General features: G+C 37.8%; 1 protein-coding gene across 1 annotated transcript in view; it reads left to right on the top strand.

Moving 5' to 3' along the window:
• LOC122815830 (kielin cysteine rich BMP regulator) overlaps positions 1-19733 on the top strand; it is a 2917372-nt gene extending 2897639 nt beyond the window's left edge. The window contains exons 54-55 of the mRNA XM_044088633.1: positions 3153-3453; positions 14820-19733. Coding sequence (XP_043944568.1) covers positions 3153-3453; positions 14820-15037 — 519 coding nt within the window. The 3' untranslated portion in view covers positions 15038-19733. The remainder of the gene's footprint in view (positions 1-3152; positions 3454-14819) is intronic.
• The last annotated feature ends 396 nt before the right edge of the window (positions 19734-20129 follow it).

Raw genomic sequence — 20129 nt, forward strand, 5'->3', positions numbered from 1 at the left:
ATGCAGAATAATCACTAACCTGCCTGGTGGCGCAGCCTTAGTAGCCTATCAGCATAGGCTTGCTGATTCATAGCATGGTCACCTGCAGCTGTAAAGTAAATGAAGGGATATTGAGTCATACTTATCCATTATACATACTCCATTATCAATTCTTACATACTGCATTCCATGGCTACCTACTCAGCTGTGGGGCATCCCACATCCCATGGGCCTCCTGTATTCCTTGGTTCAGGCGGTCCTGCTTTCGTCTCTTCAGATCTGCATGGTGGTGATGGACCTGCTCACCAGTCCGAGGAACACCTGTGGCACTGGTGAAGTCACGAGCTAACCAGTTCCAAGCCTTTGCCTTGTACTCCGTCCCTTGGAACTGGCCCTGCAGGAGTCTTGACTTGTGATGGTGGACAAGGAGCCAAACCATGTATTTGGACTCCTCAATCCCCCAATGTTGTGCTCGGAAGTGTGTTCCCTCTCCAACACCAGACATTTTAGCTGCAGATGTGAGCTACAATCAGTTATGGCATGTATTCCTACCTGTGGGGCTTAAATATGCCGCATTTCCCACAGTTTTTTGTGATAGGCCGTTTTGTAAAATTCTTGGCTGACTGCAGACCTGCTTAGTAATGGTTAATCAATGCCAAAAATGCATAGTCATACCCTTCCGGGAAAACAAGGTTACCCCTAGCTACCATATAGGGCAATCAATCCAGCATGAAGAAGAAGTTATTGACCTGGGGGGGACCCAGGTTGACAATCAGCCTGTCATTCGACCCATGTAGCTAAAGCGAGTAGTAGAACCTTCTGCACACATTGCCCACCCATATCATGAAGGGATTCACATCTAGACTGCTCCTGTCCTCATCACTCTCATCACTCAATCAATGATTGGTGAAATGATTGCAAAAAATGCCCCATCTGAATGTATCTGACCCGCTGCTGGCCACAAACAAAGTTCCTCACCAAATCTCACAAAAAAAAAGGTCCTGTGCTGTCCGACTGGAAGAACTTGAAAGAACTTCAGCTCTTCAGCTCAGTTCAGAGATGACCGCCCTCACCTCATTGCTACACACAAGGCCATGTCAAACCCAGATTTTCACCTGTGCCTGAAAATAATCTAGATCCATCAGAGCCACAAGGAGACTTAAACCTCGACACGAACTATGACAGATGCTGGAGGGGATAAATTCTATTACAAAGACTTCCTATGCTGTTGAGCACCTCACTGGCCTTGTTCAAGATCTTGACCAATGGATGGCAGATGGTCGCAGGATAGGGATTACCCCCCCAGGTGTCACTGCTGCTCGCACAGACAGCAAATATAAAATAGTTCCCCATACTATACTAGAGGGTAGGGGGGGCAAAACTAACTATGGGCTAGGGCTTGTAAATGCCCTCAGCAGATACCATTCGTAAATATATAAATGTTAATAGTGGCTGTTTCCCCTATGTTGTCATGGCTTAGTGGGTCTGTATTTTGCTTCTGATGCAGAAAGTCCTGAGTTCGAACCTTGTCATTCATTTTATTTTCATACTATCCAGACAGGCTAGGGGGTGTGGCTGCATTTAAGCAACTTTGCTCTATGTTGCTCCTCGGTGCCCTATGGTGCCCTGGTCGGCGCGGTGCGCATGTCCGTGCAAACACATTGTACTAGGTAAAGCGCCATTGAACTATAGGCAACTCTATTGCGCTAGGCAAAGCGCTATTAATCTACGGGCAACTCTATTGTGCTGGGTGAAGTGCTATTAAACTATGGGCAACTCTATTGCGCTGGGTGAGGTACTATTAAACTATGGGCAACTCTGTTGTGCTGGGTGAAGCGCTGGTTAACTGCAGGTAATTTTATATCAGGATCCTTTAAAATATTTATTTTGTTCACTGATACATTGGCCATTTCACTGCTTTTTAGTAATGTTTAAACATATTTGTCAGGTATTATTTCATATACTGATTTAAAAAATAACTACAAAGGGGAGTGGTGGGACTCAAACCGTGAATGCCTCTTCTTTGTGTGAATGCTCTACCATTACACTATTGCTATTTGGGTTGATTTGCATAAACATTCTTTCTTATGCTCTTCCATGTCAGAATTGCTAACTCTAGCTAAGCAATGGGCACACCCACACACACACACACACACGCACAAATACGGGCAGCTATTTTGGGAATTAAAAAAAATAAATTTAATGTTTTGCGTTTTAGAACTGTGATAGGGGTTTACAATATCAGGGAGTGTGGTGTTGGGTGCAGGGACATTTGAGTGGACTCGCGCTTGTGTATTTGCTTTTTTTACTTTTAAAACACTTGCAGGGGCGTGGACATTTAGACTGCTCGGCAGTCTGACACCTCCCCTGCTTTCTTACATGGTCCATGTAAGACTTACGGTTGAGTCAGCATGCCCTCATGCATATTCATAGCACGCTGACATCATACCGTTCAACTGCGGCCTCCGAGTAAGACTTATTAAGTCTTACATGGAGGATTCGTGAATCCGGGGGTGTGTATGTAATTTGAAGAAATTTGAAGACATTTGTCTTAAATTACTTACTTGACTGATATTAAAATGTTAGTTTAACTAATATTAGTCCTTGTTTCTATGTTTGTTGTAAACCATTAAGCTTATGTAACACGGTAGTAAACGTTGCCATGATACTGTATAAATATACACCTCTTCAAGTTACCTTTTCTTTTCCCTGTGGACCTTCTCTACCCACGCCTTGCCTGAATAATGGGGAATTTGATGAGTGGGATATTATAGGTTCATAGGTTGGTACTAGACTATCGGCCCTAGGGCCTATACAAGCCTAGCCATAACAATTCCTTGACTATTTCTTCCCACACTATTTACTCCACTAACAAACAGAAAATTGATGCATAAATAAATGGTGTCACTTGGTTGAATATAAAGCAATTATGTGTCAGATAGCTCAAGAACCTTTTTTTCTTTTTTTGTTCTAACAATAAAGCTGGATAGGTAGCTGGATTATACTGTAAAGTGGATAAAGACAATGGCAAACAAAAATAATTTGTACATTGTAACTGCATGTATAACACACAACTTAAGTGAATAGAGGAAAGTGTAGTATAATAACTCTGCAAAGAAATATGATTCAGAAACAAATTAACATTTTATTCATTTCAATTCCCATTTGATCAGGTTCAGGGTTCAAACCACACGGGCAGCCACTGCAGTGATGGGGAGGATGTCAACCCTTGCAAAGATGCAGGCTATCGTGCACGAAAGGAGGCCAATGCCAAGTGCAAGATCTTAAAGTCAAAAGTATTTGAACGCTGCCACAATGTAGTTCCACCAGAGATGTTTTTTGCATCCTGTGTGTACGATCTTTGTGCCTGTGGGGCCAATGTTGATGACTGCCTTTGTGATGCCTTGGAGGCTTATGCATCAGAATGCAGGGAGGCTGGAGTCATCCTTCAATGGAGATCACCAACATTGTGTGGTAATGCATATTTTATTTTATTTTATTTTATGTTATTTAATGGCTTATTCTTATCCCAAGAAATTTATGTAATCAGTATCCTAAAAATAATTTAAGCTGTAATATAAAACTACATATTTTGCAGTTTACAATATTTCATAAGAATACCATATTATTTGTTACATTTCTCACACTTTAGTAGTGTTTCAAAGCTGAATGGTTTCCACTGCTGCTGTAGTACTTAATTAAATTGTGTCTGCTTTTTTTGGCAGGGCTCTAGTATCTAGATTGTTTGGTTTCCCCGCACTTCAGTTCTAAAAAACAGCATTTTTACATTAAGAGGGTTTTATGACTACACTCTTGTGGCAGAAGTGTGCTGTAGCAAACTTATCTGAGTTGGGGGCTGCTGGCTGAAAGCTCATTGTGTGTGTTTTCCTGATTGGTCTGTAGGCCTTGCTGTTGTACAACTTGTTTTTCCTGATTCTGTATAAGCCCAGTATTTGCGCTAAGCTGCTGCCCAGACAGGGGTGGTTAGCAGTGCCGTGTATAGATGCAAATGCTATCAAGTTAAAATTTCCCTTAGAATAACTATCTCTACAACTTTCCTTAGCCTCCCCTGCTGCTTCAGGAGCATCTGAGTTGTGCGCAGAGCAGTATCGCCTTGTTGGATAGCTGCACTTCACACCGAGTGTAGCACCCGTTCTTTGTCTGTGTGCTTTCATCCCAGTCCAGTCATATCTAATCACTCCTCACCCTGGTTAAACCCATAGTGAAAATCTGAAACCATGGATTGGCACTTTCCTGCTGTTTCTTTGACAAGCTTGGTGGACATGTGCATCCTGAGGCAGTGCAGCAATTGTATACTGACAACCACGTAATACTGAAACAAACAAACACAGTATGTGTGAGAGATGTAGTTACACTACATAAAATAAGACACGACTCTCATATACTGAGAAATCAAATGACAAACAGGTTGTTAGCACATGCACATCATTTCCTTCACTAAATAAAGTCTTGACACATAAACCCACATTTGTGAAGTGCTCACAAGTAACTTACCAAAACCTCAGTGTCCTCCTGTATGCTGCCATCAGAAACCACAACAAACAACACCAAGTCAACACCAACCATTACATATAAAGATACACATAACAGTGTCTTCACAAGCTACCCCTAAGGCAAAACACCACACATTCAAACATCTTGGTCATAGGATACTCCATTGTGAGACACATGGATACTGGATAAATAGAGGGTTACAGTCAGCTACCTGTCAGGGGCCAAGATTTTCCAGTTCATGCAAGCACTCAGGTCACTCAAGCCCAAGTACCAGTATGACTCAGTCATATTCCATGTGGGTGTGAATGACCTGAGAAGTACCTGCTTGGCCTATATGAAGAGAGGCATGATGGAACTCTCTAAATACTTGTCTCATGCAGGTATGAGCCTTGCATTGACCAGCATTCTACCCTCACCAAGAATAATGCCACAATACAAGCAGAAACAATTGACTACAATAATTAGCTTAGCTACTGGTGTCATTCCAGGGGGATCCAGTATTTGTCTACCTGGGATGACATGATTGACAGACCACACTGCTTTGCCAAAGATCATCTGCACCTCTCACCACTAGGCTTTCAAATACTGACCAAGGCATTAGCCACCCCCATAGTATCTTTTTTTAGGCAGTGCCAAACCAACAGACCTACCAATGTAACAAATTCTTCTTATGCCTCTTTGAAGGTACTGCTGGTCAGTGCTATGAGTTTTAACCAGAAACCGCTCTCCCTGGAACCTCTGCTTGCCCTGGAGAATGGTGGTTGAAGGCTGCAGAGAGCAGCCCAGCAGTTCAAGGCTGCAATACCTACCACACATTCATACTGTCCTCGGAAAAGGAAAAAAAATGAAAGCAGGAGGTGTTTATATTTACATAAAAAAATAAACCTCAAGATTAGTCAAGCAGGATGAATCACTTGAGCTGCTCCGTGTCCAGTTAACCATAGTCAAAATCCCCCACCATCATCGCTAGCTACAGGTCCTCAACCATGAACCATCCAAACCACTCCATACCTGAAGTTTCTGCAGTCAGTTACTATTCAGCCCAACACACTAATCATGGGCAATTTTAACTGCCCCTCCATAAACTGGGAAATATACATATACATGACCACTAACACACAGGCTCAAAGATTCATGGACTTTGTCAGTGCAAATGCTCTGGAACAGCTTGTCTGTACTCCCACTTGGGCCTCAAATGCCTTTGATACAGTACTCACAAACATAGGGGAGTGTTGCATCCCCTCCTAGTGTAATGTCCTCATTGGTAAGATCGGATCATAAATTGATCTTGTAAAATACATGTAACGGAAGAAGCCCCATCAAACCCTAAAACCCTAAAGAATTTTTTCAAGGCAAATTACCTTTTAATAAATTATAGCATATGTACTAAAGCTCCCAACCCCAAAATCAACTATGCAGGAGTATACACGAATACCCTGTACAACCACTTAAATAACTGTATAGAAATGGCTGTACCTGACTGAACAAAACTCACATCTAGCCAGAAAAACAACTGACCCTCATGGACCATTGGCCTAAATAGGCTATACAAGAGAAGGAAGAAATTCCTGTCCATAATTAAGAGGGAGGGTGCACAACAGAGAAACAAATCCCTCATTAGTCTCAACTGCCAAATCATGGAACTGATCAAGTCTTCAAAAGCTAAATATGAGACTAAAATAGTCTCCCAATCAAAGGATAATCGCAAAGCATTTTTAGCTATATGTGAAATCTTAAGAGAAACAACAATATGCTGAGCTGACTGCAGATTGTACTACCTGTACTCAGCCAGAAGAAATAGCAATCCTGTTGGCTGATACATTCTGTTCAAATTTCAAGTCCTCTTCATCTCCAGTCACTCCCCATGAAATACCCCCTACCATTCCTTTGCCTTTTATCACAAAATAACAGGTCATTGCTCTACTTTTTATAGCTAGAAACACTGCATCAATGGGCTCTGATAAAATCTCAGGGTGCCTATTATATAGCTTGAAGTATGATCTAGCAGACCCACTCAGATCTCTATTTAACCACAGTCTCCAGAGAAGCTTTGTCCAAGTTGAGTGGAGGACAGCAACAGTCATCCCTTTGCACAAAGGGAGCCATCAGTGGACCCAGGAAGCTACTGACCCATAAGTCTGACTAGCCTCATATGCAAGACTATGGAAAGGATGATCATGGACTTGATTAACAATGACGTAGAAAATCTTCAGACTCTAGACCTGACCCAGTTTGGCTTCATCAAGGGCAGGTCCTGCCTGCTCAATCTGGTGGAGTTCTTTGATAAGGTCACCAAGGCCATGGATGAGGGTAAGATAGTGCAGACCACCTACCTTTACTTGGCCAAGGCATTTGACAGAGTACCCCACTTATTATAGATCACCTCAGACAATTGGTTATAAACCTTTACATCAACAGATGGATAGCCAAATGGCTCACAGATAGAGCACATATTATTAGAGTGAAGAAATCCACATTAAGCCAGAGGACAGTCACCAGTGGACTGGATATACTTCTCGATGTCAAGGCAAATGTAGATGGCCTTTGGCTGACCAAATATGCTGATGATTGTAAGTTGGATGCAGTTATTGACTCTCCAAATGATGTTGATATCCTACAGAAAAGACTGATGCAGACTAATGATTGGTGGCAGATCCATTGCCTCAAAGTAAATGTGAAGAAGTGCATAATACCCTTTGGGAAATCAAATATTCCTGCAAATTACAACATTGAAATCACCCCCCCCCTCCGAGTGGACCCAGTGGCGAGAAATGTGGATACTCACATAGATAATCTGATCTTTGACCACTGTGAGTCTCCAGTGATGAGAAAATCCTATGTGGCCCAGCTTATAAGTAAGGGCATGGCATCCAGATCTAAGGATGTCATATTACTATCGTACTTGACCCAGACCAGATCAATAATTAAGTACAGTGAACAATATATTGTGAACACTGTTGGGTTTCATAAAATTATTCCCATTATAGTTTTGTGTTCTTCCATCAGAATTCAGTTTTTCAAATCACTTGATCTCAACAGTACTCTGTGTTGTAATGGTACATCTGCTTTCCCTCCATATCATTGAGTCAAAATTTGCTGAAGTTTCATCCAGACAAAATGCACCATTTTCAGCATCAGCTCAAAATAAATGTACAAAAAAATCATTTTTTTTTTGCAGGGGACAAACACTTTGCATTTCCGCTTGTGGAGGGCTCCATCTCCCAGACCCACATTCTTTATATGCATTAACTCCATAGTTGTTGAACTGTGGACATAAAAGGACACACACAGTGCACCACTGCCACCTTGCATACAGAAACCACATCAGCAGTGATGTTCAATAGAGTAAGCAAGTCATGGAACTAATCAGTAAGGTCATAGGGAACATCCAAACACTGGACCATTCTCTGTTTGGATTTGTCAAGGGCAAGTCATGCTTATTTAACCTGGTGGACCTTTTTTGAAAATGTCATCAAAGCAATGGATAAAGGTAAAACAATACATACTGCATACCTCAGCCTTGCCAAAAGCTTATGACATAATCCCAACTTGGACATAGCAGAAAAGCAAAATATGCTATGAATAAACCCCTACATCACCCCATGAATTGCCAGCTGGCTCACAGGTATGATACAGGAGATCAAGGTAACCTACTTATATAAAGAGACCTGTCACCACTGGTGCCCCCAGTGTTTGATGCTGGGACCTCTCTTGCTTCTCTGAAGTAAAAGCCAATGCCAAAGGGTTCTGGCTATGTTTGCAGATGACTGTAAGCTAAAAGCAGTAATTGAAACCCCAAATGATGTAGCCATCCTGCATGAAATTTTTTTTCCCAAACAAGTAACTGGTGAAAAAATCATTCACCGAAACTAAATGCAAAACAAAAAAAAAAAAAAAAGATTTATATTCTTTGGGAAATCGTCTACATTGACTATACTCCTGTGTGTTTCATAACTTTATACAACAGTGTTCATTGGACCAGAGAATATTCAAAGAATAGTTATAAATGAAGGATAAAAACATAGTTTCAAATCCATCAGTACAGTGTAGATTTAAACTCAGTTAAATTTGTATCTATTCTAACAGTGCACGGTTGCCGAGCCCATAATCTTGGTATAATATGAGTAGCATTTTTACTATGTAAGGAACTTGTACAAAATTTAATTTGGAAATGAACACCCTGCACGTTTTAGTTAGAGTTATCATAATTTTCAGGATTTAGAAATACCTTAAAAATTCCGATAACTGCATCTTTTACAATAACATAGATCATTTACACATGGTAAATGGTGGGTGAAAATTTTTGAATAGAATCTAATTTTGTAATTCATGCTTGTTATACATACAGAATATCATGCTGTACTCCAGTGTAGGTCTTATAGAGGATCTATATAATTCAACCTTGTTTTTGTTAGCTCTCACTCTGAACATTACACCCAAATTTCATAATACCCAAACTCTGGCAACATGCAAGTGAATTTGAAAAGAACGTTCATTATCAACTATAATACACAAGCCTTTTTACTCATTTACAAGTGATGACATACATTTATTTAGCAGAATTGTTTTTGTTTTTTAACAGTCTTTCCAAAGTAAAGGACCTGACACTTGACAGTATAAAATGTAAGTCCATTATTATATCCCCATGTTAATCAATTTTTAGACATTTATTTATGTCACTGAAATGTTCATCTGATAATGTAATGAAGCCAATTCTGCAATTGTCAGCATATTTACTGGACTAGCAAACACTGCTCACACGACTAGTGGAAAATATCAAATTAAACGAAAACAGGTCACTGAGGTACCCCATATCTATAGATATGTACTCAGACTGTTTCCCCATAAGTAACACATTGTCTTCATGCAGTTAACCAATTCATCATCCAGTTAATCATATGATCATATAAGGGTTGCATTCATATCCAACACATATCCAAGACATTATATATTGCACAATGAGGCAGAATTTCAAATGCCTTGGCAAACTCCAAGAACACAACTGCCACAGATAAGCCCTCATCAATAGGTATCATGATCTGGTGATAAAATTCTATAGGATTTGCAAATGTTGATCTAGCAGGGGTAATGCCATGTTGACCCAGCTCAGCTTTATTTTTACTGTTTACAACATGTAGATAAGTTGAATAATATGCCTTTTGAAACTCTTACCTAATAAGGAGGTTTAAACTAATTAGTCTGTTGTTTTTAGCATTCATCTTATCTCTTATCTCTTATCTTTAGAATAGGAGTCACAGAAGACATTTTCTATGGTTCAGGGTCTGTACCTTGAGATTTGAGAACTTATTTGGACAGTGACCTATCTTTCGGCCAGTATGCATCCACTGTCGTAAGAAAATCCTATGTTGTGCAGCCTATAAACAAAGGGATTACATACAGATCTAGAGATATCATTGTAACCCTTTCCATAGCCCACATTAGGCCAGTGATTGAGGATAATGCCCCTTTGGCATGTATCTGTCTAGACACATGCAACAACAGGAGCATCCTACTAAAAGTATATGAGGCCTAAACAATATGTCCTACATGGACCAACTCAAAGCCCTGTCAGATGAAAATGCTCTATTTTCATCTATGGCATATCCTTCTAATGACCCCACTTCAGTACCCAGCATGCAGCATCCCCCCATTCTTATGCTGCACAAACTTCCAGCTTGATGATTCTCTCTACACAGGAAACTGTTCTTGTAGTCTGGTTGCTGACTAATGAAACTGCAATATTTTTTTTCCTGTTTAACCTTGAACAAATGACCTTATCTTCAATGTTTCTTAACCTTTTGTCCTGTGTTTATACTGCTGCATCTGTGGGTCTCTACATAATGAAGTGTGCACCACAACTGGGAACTTAAAATTGATTAACATCCGAAGAGCCTCAGAGCCACATAGTAGAGTGAACAATTAATGCCTGATACCTGATTGCATTTCTTGTGTAGTCTGGGGGATCCAACTTGGGGGAAACTTCTAACAACTCCAAATATCAGTATTTGCCTTTCAAAGTTTGTCATAATCATTTATTATTTCCCAAGCTTCTTCCTAGAGTCACTTGGTAACATTGTAATGATATACAAAAAGAGCCTGTGGGTCCCTGAGATTTATGCAATAAAAATGACATTCATATTAATAAAAATATGGATTATGATGCTTTAATTACTGCTGTGAATTGTATATCAGATTTATTTAACAAATTAGTTTAAGGTTTCTCCAGGCTCCAAAGTTCGTTTTCTTGGGAGTCAGTAGATCTATCAAATGCAAGCAGAGCAAAAATCAGTTTGGCAGCCAAATTATGCAAAAACAACTTTTGCAGACAGTGGATTTTTTTCTTTTTATCCACTGTTGTACAACCTCAGGATTTTAAAAAAAATTATACGATTGGAGCTTTAGGGGGGCTTGCTGCCTGCAAAAAAAAATAATAATTTTCTCCGAGATTCAGTGAAAATTATTTTTGCACATTTTTTTTGCTAGAATTGTATTTTATTTTTGATTTAATTAATTTTTACTTTATTTTATTACATTGCATTTTTTATCACTGACATGCTTACATTTTCTTTATACCTTTTCCTGAGAAGCAGAACTGTGGAAAATTCAAGGTTGTACTCTTTAAGTACAGTTGTCTTAACACTTTCTCCCCAGCAAAAAAAATGTTCCCATGGATCAAAGATTATCCTGCATTGGTCACGTTCTGAAACAATGGTAGATAACAAACCAACTTACATATCATATGAAGTACCAAGTTATATAGTTTTGAATGCAAAAAGTGTGTTGCTTTTGGATTTTATTTTGTTGATAAAGATTGGCTCCAGAAAATTTTGTTATAACTAAAAACTCCTGCCATAACTTCATGAAAGACTGAACTCAGTGTTGCACTACATACATTAATGTATAAACTACATTATTTCCATACCAAGTACATTAGCAGAAGTTTCCTACCCCAGAAGTGTAGCTTGGGTTGAATAAAAGGGGACCCCTGCCCAAGGCACAAGTTGTCAAGAGGCGTGATCTACAGATGCTGACTGGGTGGCAGTGACCACTTCAGTACTGTGTGTGTGTGTGTGTGTGTGTGTGTGTGTGTGTGTGTGTGTGTGTGTGTGTGTGTGTGTGTGTGTGTGTGTGTGTGTGCACTAAAGATTCATTTCTCTAAAAATGTTTGTGCTTCAGCACTCCATGTGTGGTATTTAGAATGTACAAAGCAGTTTAATACATTTGTAGCAAATGGTATGCCACAGTTTATAAAGAAGAGTCTTTTTTTTTTTTTTTTTTTTTTTCTGTTCCTGAGCTTGGAAGACTGCTTTTTAGTTTTTTCCTCTCCTTAAGAGTTGAGGAGGGGCACCAACTTGAGAAGCTGTGCCAGGTGCAACAGCAGCTAGCTATGGCAGTGTTTACTTCCCAGGAAGTCAAGTTGTCAAATAGGTCTTGTAAGTGGAGCACCACACAATTGAAGGTTAACATTCATGAATATGTACTAGTCAAACCGCAACTATTAGAAAGCTGCTGTTCAAAAGAATTAAGTTGTTTTGCTTACCCAGAATGTTTTGCAGAGGTATGCAAATCATTAACCAATACCTACCATGGCATAATTTTTTGTCACTGTGGTTAAACAAAGAATTGAATAAAAATAGATGCAAAAAAAATCAGCAATATGCTGTAGTATTCATTTTTTTTGAAAACTTAATTGCAACTTTAGCACAAGTAATATAACTGTACATGAAATTAACTGTAAAACAATGATGCTTCAGAAAGTGAGCAATACCACTAAGTTTGATACTTTGGATTGTAAGCAACTTAAATTGTTTTATTTATAATCCCATTGAAAATCAAAATCCCTCCTTGATTAGCTAAAAGCTTTTATGAGATGTAATTGCTTTCTTCATAATCCACCTTGACTGAGTGCTGTAATTAAATCAAAAGGTGCTTCAACAAAGTATTATTTTAAGGGTGTGCACACTTATGCAACCAGCTTATTGTACGCTTTTTATTTTTTATATTTTTCCCCTAAGAGATTTGTTTGTTTTTCAATTAAATTGTACAGGTTATAGGTCACATTAAAGGTGAGAAAAGTTTTGAAATGATTTATTGTGATCTCAATTTTTTGTATCACAAAAATCAGGCATTTTAACAGGGGTGTATACCCTTTTTATATCCATTGTATATAGATAGATAGATAGATAGATAGATAGATAGATAGATAGATAGATAGAGATAGAGATACACAAGAGTAAGGATGTAATTCTTCTTTCAGCACTGCTTATGTGGGAATTTCACACACAAACTCAAGGTAGCACTTTAAGTACAAAAATATGTATTTGAGATGTATGTCTAACCACTCTCTTTAAAAATTAGGCAAAAGAAAAAAAAAACTTATATTAATTAGCACTTCATGTACATACTACATTTTTTAAATACACACCCAAAAAAATTTCTCCAAGCTTTTGGTCACCACACAGTCTATCAAGTACATTGTAGTACACCATTTGTGAGGGGAAGAAGCTGTTAAAATCCTAGTTGTTGGTCTTTGTGACACTTGTCGCGTACTGAGCATGTGTTACATACCTCTTGCACTATGGTTTTACGTAATCTTTCCATTATCCTTCTAAAGAAATTATTAACCAGAAGATATCTACATTAATAAATAGTGTTCAAGTGCTGATTTTAAGTCATGTGAAAAGGTAGTATAACTTAACAGCATATGGTCTGGCAATGTCCGAAAGTTGTAATCATGTGGTGACAGGTAGATCACAATGTCTCCTTAGCTACAAGAACTACTCTTCCCCTCACTGGTGAATGTTAAATTTTAGCTTTTAGGGTTAGTGACTAGTGGTTGTTTACTTCCAGAAGTCACATTTTATTTTTGGAATTAGAAATGTAGTTGCTACAGCAGTCCCACACATGTAGTAACTGGAAATCTTGCTGAAGACTGGAATGCAATTCTGCATAGAATTTGCTACAAATTTAACCTTTGGCGTAATATGCAGCTGGGTTTAAAATTATGGAATGAATATTGGTTCATTTTTTTTTTATTTTGCCTAGATAACTCAGATTTATATATTTTTTTCTAAAAATTCTTACAAGATTCCTTGTTGGGATTGTTTTTCCTGTTTGGTTATGCTTAGACACGCTTCTTAGACTGCGCATGAAATTATGCTCATTTTCGTTCTCTATATTTAATTGAATGTATATTTTGCATGTATGGCTTGTTTTGTTTTTATACTGCATATTTTTCATGTATGGCTTGTTTTGTTTTTATACTGCATATTTTGCATGTATGGCTTGTTTTGTTTTTATACTGTATATTTTTCATGTGTGGCTTGTTTTGTTTTTATACTGTATATTTTGTATGTATGGCTTGTTTTGTTTTTATACTGTATATTTTGCATGTATGGCTTGTTTTGTTTTTATACTGTATATTTTTCATGTATGGCTTGTTTTGTTTGGATGTATGACTTGTTTTGTTTTTATACTGTATATTTTGCATGTATGGCTTATTTTGTTTTTATACTGTATATGTTGCATGTATGGCTTGTTTTGTTTTTATACTGCATATTTTGCATATATGGCTTGTTTTGTTTTTATACTGTATATTTTGCATGTATGGCTTGTTTTGTTTTTATACTGTATATTTTGCATGTGTGACTTGTTTTGTTTTTATACTGTATATTTTGCATGTGTGGCTTGTTTTGTTTTTATACTGTATATTTTGCATGTGTGGCTTGTTTTGTTTTTATACTGTATATTTTGCATGTGTGGCTTGTTTTGTTTTTATACTGTATATTTTTCATGTGTGGCTTGTTTTATTTTTATACTGTATATTTTGTATGTATGACTTGTTTTGTTTTTATACTGTATATTTTGCATGTATGGCTTGTTTTGTTTTTATACTGTATATTTTTCATGTATGGCTTGTTTTGTTTGGATGTATGGCTTGTTTTGTTTTTATACTGTATATTTTGCATGTATGGCTTGTTTTGTTTTTATACTGTATATTTTGCATGTATGGCTTGTTTTGTTTTTATACTGCATATTTTGCATATATGGCTTGTTTTGTTTTTATACTGTATATTTTGCATGTATGGCTTGTTTTGTTTTTATACTGTATATTTTTCATGTATGGCTTGTTTTTTTTTTATACTGTTGCTGTGTTTTCAGAATTTATTTAGTAAAGGTTCACTTTTTAGGAAAAAAAAAATAAAAAAAGTCATTTTGCAGAGCTATACTTTACAGCTCAGGTATACCTATAGCACAAAAGTTTTCTAAATAACACCAAACATGAAATTAGTCGCTGTTAATTATATATTTTTTCTCTTTGACAGCTGTTGGCTGCCCTCATGACCGTGGTTATGTCTTTGATGAGTGTGGACCTCCATGCCCAAAAACCTGCTTCAACAAGGATGTTCCACTGGGAGTGATTGATGCTCACTGTTTTAAACCCTGCGTTCCTGGCTGTCAGTGTCCTGCTGGTCTGTTGGAACACGAGTCTCACTGCATCCTTCCTGAGGCATGCCCTAGGATTATCTATGGCAACCTGTAAAACACATTGCCCAGATATTTGTTATTGCTGGATACCATTCAGTTTGCCAGTAACAATGAAATCTGCAAAACCAAGTTGCACACACGACTTTCTCTGAATGCTGTTTTCCTCAAGAACTTTTTTTCTGCTAAGTTGGTATTCATTCTTGAAACTGAAACTATTTCAGTATGTACTCTCTTTTTTTGTGTTTTTACTTGTTAGGTAGAGCCTTAATTTAAAGCTTGTTTTCTATTTCTTAAAATGACAACTGATATGTGGTGCTTCTTTTTACTTAGAAAAGTTCGTAAAATGTTTTACAACTTCAAAGCCACATATTTGGACTGGCTGGAGAGTAAAATCCTAACTATCCTATCAGACAAACTCGTGGATAGATGGGCAGCACAAACTGTAATCAACTGCCATCGTATTCTGCAACTGGAAAAATTTGAATTAGGTGCCAGAAACAAATTTCAGAAACCTTTGTGTTGTAAATGTTATGAATTTTCTATCTTCGGAATTGAAAAATTGCATTGCGATGTGAAGAAGAATATAGGAAACATTTCCTATCACCAAGGTTAGTTACATATGTCACATCTGCCAAGCAAAAATTTCATGATGTGGTTTCTGCATCTAATATTATGTGATGACTTTTATAAACCAAAAAGAAATGTGCAGTTCATCTTTCATCTTTGTGTCTGAATGTTTTGTACTCAGGGTATGACATTCCTTGCCTTAAATGATTTCTAAACACAAAGAACAGCATTCTTTACATTCCTTACTTTACATGGTTTGTGTTTTTCTGATTTGATGCCTCAGTGTCATACTAATTTGCATCAGATAATACCTACTTGAGACCAGATGCTAAGAGTAGATTATGAAAGAATGCATTAATAATACTGGACCTGAAATGCAGGTGACATAGCCATGAGATGAGTACTAATAACTGAATGAATGCTGACCTCATAGAATGTCCTCCACAACAAGTTCTGCAGTAGTACATTTAACTAAAGAGGCAAATGTAGGTTCTGCACTTATTTCTGACTACAAGAGTAGCACAACTGTTAGTAGTGCTTACAGATTACAAAAAAGAAACCTTGAACCAAATTACCTTAATCTGGCAAATTGCTGTTACAATTCCATACACTAAAACTGCAATCCTCAGAACAGCGAGACTCTCAATGTAATTATAGTAAACATATATATTTAGTCTATAGCCATAATACCTCAGTTATTCCCCTTATGCAGATGTTCACGGATCTTGTAGTTAGTGTATGTCATAGTACCTGAGAGTATTCCTGTAATGCAGATGTTCAGCGATCTAATAGTAAGTAGATATCATAGTATATGAGAGTATTCCCCTTTTGCAAATCTTCAATGATCTCAGAGTTAATATATGTCATGGTACCTAAGAGTATTCACCTTTTGAAATATTCAGTGATTTCATAGTTAGTACATGTCACGGTACCTATGAGTACTCCCGTTATACAGATATTCAGCAATCTCATAGTGAATATATATCATAGTACCTGAGAGAATTCTTCTTATGCAGATGTTCAGCAATCTCATAGTATATATCCTAGTACCTGAGAGTATTCCCCTTATGCAGATGTTCACTGATCTCAGAGTTAATATATGTCATGGTACCTGAGAGTATTCCCCTTATGAAATGCTCACTGATTTTATTGTCAGTAAATGCCATGGTACCTGTAAGTATTGTCGTTATACAGATTAGTACCTGAAAGTATTTCCCTTATGCAGATGTTTAGCAATCTTGTAGTTAGTATACATCATAGTACCTGAGAACATTCACCTTATGCAGGTGTTCAGCAATGTCATAGTACATATCATGGTACCTGAAAGCATTCTCCTTATGTTGAGTGATCTCACAGTTAGTCTGTATTAGTTGCAGGGGTGTTGGGTGTAGCCCCCATGTTGGGGTTGCTGTGGACCAAAACCTGTCTGTAAAATTGCTTTAATGTAATGTAGTTGTGTTTCAAAATATGATTTATTTCCTCTATAACTGCACTTTATTTGTTGTATTTATAGGATTTCTAATTATGTGCCTCTCATTTCTGATAGGGAGCTATATTTTGAAGAACTTAATTCATCGTTTCTTATTTGTCCTACCCAGACATATTCCTGGATGATTCTACTTAGATCCAGTTGTTATTTAACATCTTAGCCCAATTTTCAGATTAATCTATACATGTAACTCAAATTCCCTGGATGGTTTTGATAGCCCTCTAGACTGTTTTTTTTTTTTTATTTTCTCAAACCATTCTTAATGGCAGATTAGTGGTCTAATGACCCCACAGAAGCACCCATTTACTTTGCATGGGCACAGAGTAACTTACAGAATTACATGTTTTTTTTTTTGCCTTTTGATTTCAGGTTGGGTGATATGCCTGAATATAAACCACTGAGAAAACATCACACAAAAATATGTAATCATGCCATGTACACAGTTCCTATAACTGTCATTATGAGAAGTTTTAAAGCATAAGAATTGTACAGAGAAATGTTAGAAAGATGTAAGTTTGTGAATAGTTTAGCAAAAATGTGGACTGCAGGGTTATTGGTGACACAAGGACAGTAGTGTCACTGCTAGGAAAGATATGAGAATGCATTCATAACTAGTATGATAACTATCGTAAAAACATTTTTACCATTCGAGCAATTGGAAGGGTATGCTGCAGGTTATGGTTAATACTTTGAAGTGTACACATTTAGATAAATTACAATTTTGAGCTATCCCCAGTATAAAATGGTGGTGACTTGCAAACAACATTACCCAGCTTGCCTGTGGTGTCTTCTACCAGTACAACTCCATCTGTATGTCAAACTTGATATTGCAGACAGCATGGCTGCCAACCATTTATAACTGCAGATCTACTAGCCTTTTACAGGAGGAGGTATATCAATATCACTAGTGCCATGGCTGTTTCATCTAGTACACAGTGCCACTCCGCAATCTGTTACCCCTCAACACTCAGCTGAGAGGCAAAATAAATAAATAACTAAAATTACAAAAAAGTCCCATTACCCGATGTAGCGCTCTTAGTCATATCAGTTCATCTCCAATCTGCAAATCCTACTAGAGGAGAAAAGAAACCGCATCAACTACTTGCTACATTTGTACTTACACCACACAGAGCACTGAAGGAAGCATTTCAGTCCTGACAGTAAAATAAATATCGCCGTTCATTTCCATACCGTCATTCAGAAGTACTGGTATGGAAATGAGTGTCAGTGCTGCACTACCAGCTAATCTGCATCTGCAGATTGTGCCCCTTCGCTAACTTATCTGAGCTTCTGAAAGTCACAACAGCCCATCGACTTCAGTGAGCTTCTCCTTTGTTTTGGGGTTTTATATTCTAACATAAAACTCCAAAGTGTTGCTGTGGTCGCAAGTGTGATGCATATTTTGGAATTAGATGTCAAGCCCCACCAGTTCTCATTAATATATGTCAGCTGAAGATTGGCAGATCCCTCATTTATGGACTCATAGATGAGATAACTTCTTGGTAAAGTCTGCTACCCCATGTCAAACAGTTTAGTCCCGCATGGCATTCAGCTGTCAGCCATGCCCCACAGTTCCTTGTTGATCTGTTTCTTTAAACTGTATCTAACACTTCTCTGAACCGTCTGTTTGGTGGGAATGGGGGAGGCCATCTGAACATCTCTGAACTGACTCTTTGGGGGGAATGGGGGAGACCATCTGAGTTTACGTCAAAGGTGGAGGAAGATAAAAACAAGAGCAGAGTAGCATCACACTATGGTGCAATCCTTACAGATACATGCAATGTTTTAGCTAACCCTAATTTAGGTGGACCTGCTGATGTCACTCACGTAATCACACACTGTCATTTACATCTAGTCCACAATTTCTTGAATTCTGTAGCAAACTGCCATGTCATCACAGCTCAGTCCCTATCACTTGGGGAGTTCCAAATCGCAGGCAATAATCCCACCCTCTTTGCTAAAATGGAGAGTCCAAAAATTGGCACTACTATGTACCCACTGCCAAGCTCCTTTAATGCCATGACAAGTAATCAAAATTGGGTCATATGGATAACAGTTAGAGCTTTATTCCCTCTGTGCCATGGAGCCAGACAGAAAACAATGTCCACTGAGGTTGAAGTCCCATGTATAACACGCATTAAAGAGAGATGGAAACACTGATGCCCTCTACAATGCATAGGTGGTAGAGTTTAATAGACTCTGCCTTAGCTGAGTCTTCTTTTTCTACATTTTATACCATCCATGTTTATATAATATGTGTAGAAACTCATCTGGTTTAACCAGGTAAATGTCTTTCTCACAGGATGTGTAGATATTGTCTTGTTTTATATTTGCTTACTGTTGAGTATGTTACTGTTGTTTGCAGACCAAGCCATACTTCAAAAAGACATAGCAGTATAATGAGAAGAAATGTGTGCCACCCGCCCATTACTGGAAAAACAAATTTATTTGTCAGTTACAATGGCATCCCACATACTGTGTTGTACTGTGACCCAGCATATACACTGGCAAGACACGTTTGTAGAAAATAATGACAAAAAAAGTCTTATTTTGAAAGTTTCTGTTTTAACTTTGCATTCACAGTCATTTCTGAGCAGAGGCAATATATGAAGATATAATGCCTAAATTTATAATGTTCAAATTTTGTTATAAGCCTGCTGAAACTATTTTTTCAATAAATTAGCCTATAGATTTATGGGTTTATTTATTTATTTTTAGTTATTGAGTAGAGCAATTGGTTTTCCGTGCTTGTAAAAGAATTTTTCTAGGCCAGCATGTGAGTTTTTTTTTTGTAATGAAGTTGTTTTGCCTAGTAAAATGATAAATACTGATGTGGACCTGTACATTATCTCATGTGCTGATATGTTATGAAAGCTGTTGACAGGGAGGCAGTAAGCAAAAGAATCATCTGTCAGTCTTTAGATAGCCAAGTGGTGTGGGTGTGTGTGCAGGTGTGGGTGTCTCCATCTCTGTGTATATATGAATCTGTTCATCATTATGGAAAGCGTTAAGGTGTAAGAATGGTAATAAGGAATAGCATGACAGTTTGTGTTTGTGTGTGTGTGTGTGTGTGTGTGTGTGTGTGTGTGTG

This window comes from Protopterus annectens, chromosome 11.part0 (assembly GCF_019279795.1).
Source record: "Protopterus annectens isolate FY-2018-M chromosome 11.part0, PAN1.0, whole genome shotgun sequence".
Classification (NCBI taxonomy): Eukaryota; Metazoa; Chordata; order Ceratodontiformes; family Protopteridae; genus Protopterus; species Protopterus annectens.